Source organism: Lolium perenne, chromosome 1, assembly GCF_019359855.2.
Source record: "Lolium perenne isolate Kyuss_39 chromosome 1, Kyuss_2.0, whole genome shotgun sequence".
Taxonomy (NCBI): domain Eukaryota; kingdom Viridiplantae; phylum Streptophyta; class Magnoliopsida; order Poales; family Poaceae; genus Lolium; species Lolium perenne.
This window is the reverse complement of record NC_067244.2, coordinates 224999411-225011745: the sequence shown is the minus strand read 5'-3', so window position 1 is coordinate 225011745 and position 12335 is coordinate 224999411. Positions and strand designations below refer to the sequence as shown.

The 12335-nt window shown below is 54.4% G+C and overlaps 2 protein-coding genes across 2 annotated transcripts; both read left to right on the top strand.

The window, feature by feature from the left end:
- Nucleotides 1–571: 571 nt before the first annotated feature.
- On the top strand, nucleotides 572–1892 carry LOC127327237 (B3 domain-containing protein Os03g0212300-like). The gene is made up of 2 exons (XM_051354013.2): nucleotides 572–1020; nucleotides 1348–1892. The coding sequence occupies exon 2, from the start codon at nucleotides 1349–1351 to the stop codon at nucleotides 1835–1837; it is 489 nt and encodes a 162-aa protein (XP_051209973.1). The 5' UTR covers nucleotides 572–1020; nucleotide 1348; the 3' UTR covers nucleotides 1838–1892.
- An 8991-nt stretch (nucleotides 1893–10883) lies between these two features.
- On the top strand, nucleotides 10884–12262 carry LOC127327240 (protein LURP-one-related 5-like). The gene has a single exon (XM_051354015.2). The coding sequence runs from the start codon at nucleotides 11232–11234 to the stop codon at nucleotides 11973–11975; it is 744 nt and encodes a 247-aa protein (XP_051209975.1). The 5' UTR covers nucleotides 10884–11231; the 3' UTR covers nucleotides 11976–12262.
- The last annotated feature ends 73 nt before the right edge of the window (nucleotides 12263–12335 follow it).

Below are 12335 nucleotides of genomic sequence, written 5' to 3'. Positions count from 1 at the left end.
AAAAATGCATGATTTTTTTCGTCAAGTATAACTTTTAAAAAATGCATACATAATCTGAAATCTAAAGCCGTAAGCCCGTAAGCATCTTGTCATTGCATTCTGAAACCGATCCATAGCTTTAAGAAGATAGGAAAATACATTTTCTCTTGCCAGATTAAACTAAAAATAGTTGTAGTAGAATCCACAAGAAATAAAGAACAAGCGCTACTTCTTCCCACAACATCCAACGTACAAAAAAAGAGTTAAAATAGAGCTCCTGGAGAAAAATATACACATTGATATCCCATCTAATCCGAAAAATAACCAGCAAATATCTCACTCGGAGGAAGCTTGCGTGGAAGAACAAGGCGGTGGAGGAGGTTGCTGCCTTGGAGCTCGGCCGGAGAAGCTCGTGCAGAGAGTAAGACGACTAGAGGAGCTCGCTAGCTGCCTTGGAGCTCAGGCGTACAAGGAAGGCAGCCGGAGCAGCTCGCTGTCTTGGAGCTTGGGCAGAGGAGGAGCACCAGGCATGTCGGGCGGATACTAGCTTGCTCTAGCTGGCTGGGGCATGGACATGGAGTTTCGTGGCGATTTGCACAAAAATAACCCTTTTGTCAAACTATAGCACAGACTGACCCTCCGGCGAAACTATTTCACGGATCTAACCCTTTTGTGTGGCGCCCCCCTCACGGGCGCCACACATGCCCATGTGGCGCCCCTGGCCCTGGCGCCACACACCCATCCGACGTGGCCCGTCGACGCTGAGCTGGTGACCCCGATCCGACGTGGCAGCACGAGTGGCGCCGCTGTCGCCGGCGCCACACTTTGAAAGTGTGGCGCCCGTGGCAAGGGCGCCACACATCCACTTAAGTTTGGCCGCGCGCGCCCAGCCCAGCCCGACCAGTTCTTTCTTTCTTTCTCTGTTCTTCTCCTCCCTCTCCCCCCATCCCGGTTCTCTCTCTCCTCCCTCTCCCCCCCACCAAATCCACCACCAAATCGTCAGATCTGTCCGTGGAGATCGTTCCCCATCCATTTGTCAAGGTAATCTCCTTCAAATCTTCTCCATTCATCCACTAATTTCATAGATCGGGCTAAATTTGGACATGAACCCTAGACATGTTTTTTTTTCTTTTGTGCACTCTATATTGTATTGTTTGTGTTGGAGATGGTAGCCTCATGTATGCATGTGTTTGAACCATAGATTTGTAGAAATCTACATATGAAATTTCACATGTATGTGTATGAACTCTATGTATGTATGTGTATGTATGTGTATGAACCCACATGTATGCCTAGTATTTGTGATAGAGTAACTCATATTTGTTAGTGGAATGGATCGTAATATGGTTCAAAAATGTAAACATGTAGGATGGCCGGTCCCGGTGGACGGGGAAGGGGCCGCCGCGGTCCTGGGCGCCCCCCGGGCCGGGGAAGGGGCCGCCGCGGTGGAGCAGCAAGGGCCCCACGGTCACCGTCACCTGCATCCTCCTCGTCTTCGCATGAGGAACGCTGCTTCGAGTTCCTCCTCCGCATCGACAACGACCCACTCGGCATCAAGCGGCTACCGGACAAGTTCGCCGAGTTCGTCGACGGCCACGAGCCGGCGCACTTGCAGCTACGGGAGGCTAGCTGCAACTTCTGCCGCTGGTCCGTGGAGGTCCTGTTCGACGGGCAGGGCAAGATGTACCTGCACACGGGGTGGGACAAGTTCGCCCGTGACCTCCACCTCGAGCCCGGCTGCCAGCTCACCTTCCTGTACGAGGGGGACGGCGAGATGATCGTCAAGGTGTTCGACGACACCGCCTGCCGTGTGCACTACCCCCACACCGGCGAATCCGGCTCCGACACCGATAGTTAGATCGTCGAGTGTTGTCAACTCTATCTTCGTTGCTTCGTGTTGTTTGAATGCTATCTTAAATTATATGAAACTATGTGCTACGATGTTAGGTATGATGATGTTATGTCCATGATGTGTGTACAAAATGGCTGTTGATATGATGTGTGTATGACATAGCTTTTCACATGATGGCAGTTTTGTTGGAATATGGTAGGATTATTCATGGTTTTAACACATGTCAATGTGTGGCGCCCTTCCCACTGGCGCCACATTGCACTGTGTGGCGCCCGTGCCACGGGCGCCACACATGCATGTCTAATTGCCCAAAACATACTGTAAGACAAATCGTCTGGGACTTAGCCGTTTTGGCGAGGCTCTTTGTGTGGCGCCGCTGCCACGGGCTCCACACAAGCATGTGTGGCGCCGATGCCACGGGCGCCACACAAAGAGGGTCGCCAAAACGGCTAAGGACTTATCGTCCAGAGCCCCTGGATGTTTTCGACCCAGTGGTTCATATAAGTTGGCACGTGTGGCGCCGATGCCACGGGCGCCACACTTGCATGTGTGGCGCCGGCGGGAAGGGCGCCACACATTGACTTGTGTTAAAACCATGAAAAATCCTACCATATTCCAACAGTTTTTTGACAACAAGAAGATTGCACTGAATATGTACCACACATTGACACAGCATAATGGTTCAAATGACAAATAAGGTTCGACGACATCAAGGTTTCAATTACAATAAGGTTCAACGACACGAAGGTTCGAGAAGATCAAGGTTCACACAACATAAAGGTTCGACAACAAGAACATAGCCAAAGGGACATCACTGCGTCGCAAAGGCTCCCTCCCCCCTTGCCTTCTTCTTCTTAGCTTCTTCAGCCAATTCTTCCTTCTCCCTTAAGTCACGAGCCAACTGAACGACCGAATCGAAGAAGTGGTGGCGCTCCTCCGTCTTTGCAGCTTCCGCTTGAGCTCTCTCCTCCTTGATGCGTTCAGCCTCCCTAGCCACCTCCTCTAGGTGCATCCTATTGGCCCTCTCCCTCGCAATTTGCTCAAGTTGACAGCTCCTCAGGAATTTTATCCGTGCCTCGCGGTCCCGTTCGGCCTTCAGCTTGGCATTCCTCCTCTTGTGGAACAATATGTATTCGTCATACTGTTTTTGCATACGGGCACGCTCCGCCATCTTGTTGTCTTCCTCCTCCTTCTTCTTCCTCTCTAGTTCTTCCTTCTCCTTCTTCCGCACCGTCCTTACCGCCTCCTCCCAAGCGGACTCCTCCTTCTCATTGCCCTCCCATGCTCCCTTCCCCTTGGTGGGTTGAGTTGCCATACCTGTAAACCAAATTGAAAAACCAAAGTTAGTCATGGAATATGAAAATAGAAAGTACAATGCAATTAGTAACTTGGAGACACATACGGATAAGGCCCCGCTAGGTATCGTAGCATACTAGCACCGCGACGGCCACCTCTACTAAGCCCTATGTGAATCCTTTGTTGCCTTGGAGCTTGTCGCCATTGTGGTTGATGCCTTGAGGCTTGTTGCCTTGGAGCTTGTTGCGTAGGAGCTTGTTGTCGTTGGGCTTGTGTGCTTGGAGCTTGTTGCCGTTGGGCTTGTGTGCTTGGGGTTTGTTGGCGTTGGGCTTGTGTGCTTGGAGCTTGTTGGCGTTGGGCTTGTGTGCTTGGAGCTTGTTGGCTTGGAGGAGGTTGTTGCCGTTCGGCTTGTGTGCTTGGAGCTTGTTGGCTTGGAGGAGGTTGACGAGTTTGGCTTGGAGGAGTTTGACGCGGTTGGCTTGGAGGTTGATTTGAAGCTTGTTGGCTACTTGATGCTTGACTTGTGCTAGCATCATTGCCCTTTGATTTTTTGCCGGATGTGCACTTCCTTTTATTGTGGCCCTTACTATTGCATGATCCACAATTACTTGGCTCACGAGCCTCTTGGAATAACTTGTTTCCCGAATGACCCCATCTATCCATATCTCCGTGATACCTCTTTGTCTTTCTTCTTCCACGTTTCACAACCTTCCATTCTGGATCTGGCCAAACTTGCACTCCATGATACTCCGGCCATTGTGATTGATCCAAGTAAGGAGAAAACCTTGGAGCCCATGTCCTCTTTGTGGCTTCGATTGAGAACTCGGACTCCCGAACGGTGAGCGGGTTATTGTAGTCGACACGTCTAGTGCGTGCCGCTGTGAGCAAGTGGGAGCAAGCCAAATGAAGCAAAGAGGGCCTCCTACATGTGCATTCACATGTCTTTAGGGACACACGGAAAGCCCGGCCTCCGTGTTGGACACCACCTTGTGTGGTGCCTCCCGGCTCATTCACTTGGTAAACCCATTCAACATTGTCATAACATGTAGCCGTTTGGGAGTCCGCCTTCCTCGCCTGAAATTCCATGAACTCTTCAACCTTCGTAGGGAACTCGCAATTCCTAGCTATTTCCTTCTCTGTTTCATCGGTGTAGTTCTGGAAATAGACATTCAACTTCTCGAATGTGTATTGAATGATTGCCGTCACGGGCAATGCACGGACACCCTTCAACACATTGTTGAAGCACTCGGCCATGTTGCTTGTCATTTGGCCATATCTCCTCCCATCCTCATCATAAGCTCTTGCCCACTTTGAGTTAAATATGAGGTGTCTATGAAGAAACTCTTGACCACCCGCGTTGAGGTCTTTGTGCTTCAGCAAGCCGTTGTATAGGTTTGCGAAGCGGCGCTCAGAGTAAGCGAGGCAACAATCTTGAAGGAGGTCAGACAACTCTTTGCTCTTGCATGCCCGGTAGAAGTTTGCACAAAAATGCCTCATGCACCATCGGTGATGCAAGGGAGCATGCCCGGGAATTGCAACCTCCACCGCATTGAGAATTCCTTGATGACGATCGGAGATGACACACACTTCCTTTGAGGGTGGTATGACCCTCGTCCTCAATATATGGAAAAACCATTGCCGCTATCATTGTTCTCAATCTCTACCAATGCAAAAGCCAATGGTACTAAACGGTTGCTCGCATCACTTGCTATTGCCACCAATAGTGTGCCCTTGTACCGCCCGGTCAAGAAGGTACCATCCACGGCTATGACGGGCCTACAATGTTCGAATGCCCTCGTGCATTGCTCGAATGACCAAAATGCACGGTGAAATACCCTCACTCTTTTACCATCATGCAATGTCATTTTGGTTGCGAAGGCTCCACCACATGCACCATGCCCGGGTTAGTTGCGGCCATCGCTAACAACAACCTAGGGATACGGTTGTATGCTTCCTCCCAATCACCGTACAACATCTTGAATGCGGCTTGTTTGGCCTTCCATGCCTTCCCGTACTTGACGTCGTATGCAAAGGTGGATTTGACCGTATCTTGCACGGACCTAATGCTCATGATAGGAAGTGATGAGATCTCCGCCGAGAGCTTGTATGCAATGAACTCGGATGTGAGTTGACGGTGGTCCGGCTGCGCATCCTTGCCATCAAGCTTCGGCCCCCGGCACATGTGAGTGGCTACACAACTTGTTATGTGCCAAGAGGGCCCTTTTTTGAAAGGTCGTGCACGGACAACCCATGGGCACCTTTTATCCACACATTTTAGCGTGTACCGCTTCTTCAAGTCCGAGTGAACAACGATGTAAGGGCGATGATGCTTAATGGAGAACTCCTTCAACCATATCTTCAATTCCAAGAATGTATCAAACGTTAGCCCTTTAGAGATCATAGCCGTCCTACCATCCACATCTCTCTTGGATTGTGGCCTAGCTCCAAGAAGTAAACTTTTGCCACCATCAACCACGGCTCCATCCGCAAGACTAACATCACGGAACAATGGTACCGGATATCCCGTCCGGTTACCTTCTTGAAGATCTCGGCTCTTTCGGCTTCCTTAGCCGTGAAGCCATCCTCGTCAACCTCCTCTTCGGGTCCATCATCATCCGAGTCCGACGCATAGCATCGGGAATAAGGAATGGAGTGGTCCATCTCCTCTTGCGTCCAATATTTATCCAAATCACCGATATTGTTGCAATTCATCTCGAAACCATCATCACCATCGTCATGCTCATCATACTCATTATCCAACGGAGGTTGTTGGGCAATGGGAGATTGGACAATGGGAGATTGGGTGGCCTCTTCTTGGCTCATGGGTGGAGGAGTCCTCTCTCGAACGGGGGAGGAGGGCCGGTTAAGGTCAAGCTCGATACAAGCCTCAACCGTCTTGGTTGCAAACAACTCCAAAGCCTTATCTTGTGACCCGGCCACCGTCTCCTTGTAAATGGACCAACGTTGCTCGGAGTTGATACGCATTATCTTCCAACGGGTGTGCATTCCAAACCCCACATTATGCCTTCCATCTAGCTCAACACCATCATTTGGCTCATTCCAATTCAACTCAACCCTAACTTGTGCTACCACCTCCGCAAAGCTAGGGCTAACGTCAAACACCAAGTCAACCTCTTCCGGGTCCGGCTCTATGTTTCCCTTCAAGAAAGCATCCTTCTCCACATGATGAACATGGACAATTCTATCCATCCCCCTAGCATAATATGAACAACACATACATACATGTGTTCATTAGTTACCATAATCAACATAATCTACCCATACAAACTAGCACACTACCATTTCTTCTACTTCAACAACCCTAACATCCAACCAAATCCATCTCCACCCTCAAATCAACCAAATCCACATCTAGGGTTTCATATATAGATTGGAGCAAATACACAAAATCAATGGATGAAAAGAGGGGAAACGGAGGAGATTACCTCAAGCAACGAGTTGGGAACGATCTCCACGGACAGATCTGACGATTTGGTGGTTGATTTGGTGGGGGGGAGAGAGGGGGAGAGAGAAAACCGGGCGCCTTTGAGGAAAGAACAAGAACAGAGGGAGGAGAAAGAAGAAGGGTCGGGCTGGGCTGGGCGCGCGCGGCCAAACTTAAGTGGATGTGTGGCGCCCTTGCCACGGGCGCCACACTTTCAAAGTGTGGCGCCGGCGACAGCGGCGCCACTCGTGCTGCCACGTCGGATCGGGGTCACCAGCTCAGCGTCGACGGGCCACGTCGGATGGGTGTGTGGCGCCAGGGCCAGGGGCGCCACATGGGTATGTGTGGCGCCCGTGAGGGGGGCGCCACACAAAAGGGTTAGATCCGTGAAATAGTTTCGCCGGAGGGTCAGTCTGTGCTATAGTTTGACAAAAGGGTTATTTTTGTGCAAATCGCCGAGTTTCGTTGGGAAAGTGAGAAGATTTGACGAAGGAGGACGAGATGCAGGTGGCCGGCAGGAATTAGTAGAACTCGTCTGGTCTCATCCTCTGCCCCATCCATTAATATCTGTGTCACTCAGCATGTGAGCGCTGGTAGAGTTCAAGGCCTGCCAGCAGTTATTGCTCTGTGCCTCTGCACATGAATTATTGCTCAACGCATGCATGGACTAAATACGACTAATACACGTCGACAGAAAAGCTGGACAAAGATAGAATACAACATTAGGAGTTAATACATTGCTAATCTCCAACCATGGGACGGAGATGATATCATCCTCGCCCGTTGCCGGGTTCCGTTGGGTATTTTCGCAGTTTCGCGGGGCTAAAATCTTTCAAGTATGTCCCTCATTAATTGCTCAATGATCTCTCCGGAAATTCCTCTCCACCGCACGCCCTGGAGCCTACACAACCAACTCCACCACGCCCTCCGGAAATTCCTCTCCCGCATCACGCCCAGCACCACCGAGAACACCAAGATCTCCAGATTTTAATCTCGCACTGGCGGATTGGGGCGGCGGCGGACGGGTGCGCGGCTACCTGCGCCGCCATGAGTTAGATCTTGAGCGGCAAGTGCTGGTTCTGGATGGTGGAGTTGGTGCCGGAGCCAACATGACTCTCGGGCTCGTTGGACCTGTAGAGAAGCGGCAGGCTGAGGGACGGCTCCTACTCCACCGTCCTAGGCGCTCTCCTTGCCCTTTCTCCCGAGGCGGCCAACGATCCCCTACCGCTCCCTCTCCAACTCCGGTCGTGCCACCACTATCGCCGAACACCAGTAGACACCTCCGCCGATGAGCAACGTGTCCTCGACCCCAACCACCAGGTCGAAGCTCGCCAGCCAGCGGCCATTGCAGAAGGGAGGCCGGAGCTCCCTCGGCGGCGCTGGAGCACACCTATGGGAGGGCTAGCGGCGGTGGCCGACACCCATCTGGTCGGAGCGCCCGGAGATTTTAGCCCCGCGAAACTCCCCTTATTCATTTTGCCAAAACTTATACGCTCTAAGCATTGGGTCGGAGGGAGTAGATAAAAGGGTAGGCGTAGCCGCCATGGTGCACTTGGGTGCCCCATGCCTAGCACGCCACGCCTAACAGGTACCAGTGGCTGGTCGGTGTAGAGGAGCTACTCATTGAGATTCTATCGATCAGTTGTATCGCAGATTTTCTTGCGATCAACATTCAGGCTTATGTTCAAAAAAAAATTATTCAGGCTGATTTTTTCTGGTCTGTTTTAGGTGAATAAGAGCTCTCTAAATTCCTCGCAAAAAAAAAACACACGCTAAATAGTTGTATTCGAGTAAGTCTCGTTCATACATATCAAAAAAAAAAGTCTCGTTCCTACTCCCACCGTTTAGAAACAAGTACTGCCCCGTGGTACTACTTCTTGCACGATACGGTAAGGTACGAGGAGGAGGAAAAACATTCCAACTCCTACTCTAATCAGCTACTACTATATCCAAAACGCGATAGAGCTAGTTTACAATCACACGAGCCCTCTTAATTACGTTATCTTCCATCTCGCCGACCGTGTCCATCCAAACCTCCATTATATTCCTTCCTTTCTAGAGTAGATCAGTTTCAGTGTCCCATCCCTTTCCCCTCCCCGAGTCTGATCCCTGCCAACCCACGCGGATTTTGACCCGATCCCGGCGGGGTTGGGACGAAACGAACAAGGCCCAAAGCAGCTCCGATAACGAACCCGTCCGCCGCACGGCGAGGGCGGAAATCCCTACCTTGCCATCCATCGCCTTCGCCTCCTCCCGCCGCTACCCGCTGGCCGGGTGTTGACAAACAGCCGCGGACGAGCGAGCACGTGCGAGCACGCCTCCCACCGAGAAGAACACGCCGACACCCACCGCCCACACGCTATTTACTACTACTACTAGTACCACCACCCCGTTCCGACCCAAACGCCAGCCAGCCAGCCAGCCAAGCGATGACGAATGGTGGACGCTGTACCACGCCCGATATCCAGTCCTGCCGCATGCGGCTGACAAGCAGCGACGGCTGGAAGATGGCCGTGAACGGCATCGGCGTCCCGCCGCCGCCGAAGCCGGACACGGACCAATGGAGGGACGACATCAAGGCCCGGCGGGCTCAACTCACTGCCGAGGAGCGGGCGGATCCGACATGGGCGGCCAACAACAACGACGACTGGTGGGCGACGTACTTCAAGGCCATGTACGACGTCGAGATGTACAGCACCCACGGGCTCGTCGGCGGGCCCAACAGCTGGAACAAGGACGGTCGCGCCCTGTTCTGGGGCGTTCTGGGGCGCACCCTCGAAAGCGTCATCCGCGACGACGCTCCAAGGTTGGAGACGCCGCCGTCACCGCCACCGTCTCCTCGAGGAGGACCACCGCAATGGCAGCCGAGGAGGACGACGTACTCGTCCTCCTCGAACTCTTCTTCCTCAGGACCGGCCCGATCGACGCCGTCCTCGTCGTACAGCTCGGCGCCCTACAGCGTCCCCAAACGCGTGGTGAAGGAGGAGCTGGCGACGCCCGTCAACACGAGGCGTGGCGGCAGCGGCAGCAAGAGAGGCGTAGCGGCGCCCTCCTCATCCCGAAGCCGGAGGTGAAGGAGGAGCCGGAGGAAGCGCTGCTGGCGGAGTACGAGCGGCAGCAGCGGCTCATCGCCAGCAGCGACGACCCCGAGGACTGCCCAGGGCTGTGGACGGCGTGCTTGACGTCGATGAACGACAAGGACGCCTGGAGGGGCGACCTCGACATGGCGATCGCCATGTCCATCCGCGACTCCGGCAAGCCGCTCGTGGACCTCACCGACGACGGCGAGGCAGGACCAAGCGGCTTGGTGAAGGACGAGCCCGTCGACGAGCGCGTCAAGCAGGAGGTCGTCACCGACGACATGTACAACTTCCACCAGTACTACGACTGCTCCGTCCGCCGCAAGTACTTCTAGATTAGGTTTAGTTTAAATTTAGTCAGATTTCGTTCGAATCTATGTGTTGGACGAATCTAATAGAATCTCGCTTAAGTTTAAAATTTCCGATATTTTGTTTGGGGGACGCGACTGGGAAGCGATGTCCCCCAAACGCGGCACGAACGAACACTTCCTTCAAACGCTCAATCCGACGCGGTTTGGGATCTCGCTTTGAAGAACGCGACTGGAGATGCTCGAAGTCTCGCTCCTACATCTTAAAAAAAAAGAAGTCTCGTTCCTACTCCCTCCGTTTAGAAACAAGTACTGCCTGGACAAAGCAGAGGTGGTACTACTTTTTGCACGATACGGTAAGGTACGAGGAGGAGGAAAAACATTCCAACTCCTACTCTAAGGCTGGTGCCAATGCATAGCCTCACTCTCACCCGCCACGTCAGCTTTTTTTCTCACTCTCACCCCATTCTCATCCCACTCTCACCCCACGGTGCCAGTGCACGGGCTATAGTCCCCACTCTCACTTCTCTCTCCTCCACATCAGCTTTTCTCTCTCCTCTACATCAGCATTTCTCTACCCCAACGACCAATCAGAGGGCACCACCTCAGCCCTTCACTCTCGCCCTGCCTCTCGCCCCCCTCTGCCAGCGCGCTGCCCCGCCTCTCGCCCCGCTGTCGCCTCGCTGTTGCCCCCAGCGCGGGTGGTAGCCGGGCGGCAGCGGGCAGTACCGCCCTGCGCCAGCCCCAGCGCCCCGCGCTCGCGTCCCGCCCGCCTCCCGCCCCGCCACGGGCGCTATCGCCATTGGCACCAGCCTAATCAGCTATCCAATACGCGATAGAGCTACAATCACAGCACGAGCCCTCTTATCAATAGTCCGTACTACGTAATCTTCCATCCCGCTGACCGTGTCCATCCAAACCTCCACTATATTCCTTCCTTTCTCGATCAGTTTCCGTGTCCAGTGTCCTATCCCTTTCTTCCCCCCGTCCAAAGCAGCTCCGATATAAACGAACCTCTCCGCCGCCGTCGGCCGCACGGCGAGGGCGGAAATCCCGATCTGGCCATCCATCGCCTTCGCCTCCTCCCGCCGCTACCCACTGGCCGGGTGTTGACAAACAGCCGCGGACGAGCGACCACGTGCGAGCGCGCGCGCCTCCCACCGAGAAGAACACGCCGACGCCCACCGCCCACACGCTATTTACTACTACTACTAGTACCACCACCACCCCGTTCCGACCCAAACGCCCGCCAGCCAGCCACCCAAGCGACGATGAAGGGGGGAGAAGCGGCGGCGGCGGCGGCGGCGGCGATGGTGGCGGGCGACGAGCGCTACTGCGAGGCGGAGGACAGGGAGCTGACGGTGCGCAAGACCACGCTCTTCTCCCCGGGGGACGGGCTGGAGGCCTACGACCACCGCACGGGGGAGCTGGCCTTCCGCGTCGAGACGTACGGCCGCGGGGGCGTCTGCGGCGGCGCGGCCGCGGCCGGGGACCTCGCGCTGCTGGGCGCCCAGGGGGAGCCCGTGCTCACGGTGCGCCGGCGCAGGCCCAGCCTGCACCACCGCTGGGACGGCTTCCTCGGGGACGGCGGCGCCGCGCAGCAGAAGCCGCTCTTCTCCGCGCGCCGCTCCTCCATCCTCGGCGGGGCCGGATCCGGGGTCCTCGTCGACCTCCTCGCCCCCGCCCCCGCCGCTGAGTTCCGGGTCGAGGGGTCCTTCCCCAGGCGCTGCTGCCGCGTGGTCGTGGTGGCTGGCGCCGACGACGAGGAGGGCGCGGAGGAGGTGGTGGTGGCGGAGGTGCGGAGGAAGGTGGACGAGGGCGCGCACGTGCTGCTCGGGCGCGACGTGTTCGTGCTATGGCTGCGCGCGGGATTCGACGCCGCCTTCGCCATGGGGATCGTGCTCGTGCTCGACCGGATCACCGGCGACGAGCTCGACGGCGTCCTCAGCGACGACCTGCTCGAGGCCACCTCGCCCGTCAGTGCTAGCCTAGCCTCATCCACGCGCGTCGCCTGAATGTAAGTCTGGTTTGTGCGTGCAGGATTGTTGCCCTGCTTGCTCGGCGATCTTGCGAACTCCTGGCATCGTTTGCGTTGCAGAGTTTGGATCTGATCTGGCCCTGTGGATTCACCTTGTACTAGCTTTGACGAGTGAAACATGGACAAGATCTCCTTTGCATCCTTTGGATGCTAGTTTTGCTGGCCATGTTTTCCAAAACATTTAGAGCAAATACAGTGCTGCGAAAACTTCTTCTATATCATCTACGGGCGACTTTGATGTGATAAATCCAAATACTTCGTGAATCTTGTGGTCACAATTTCAAAAAACTGTCTGGATGCTGAAACGATGGTGTGCTGCAGGGTACATCACCTTCGA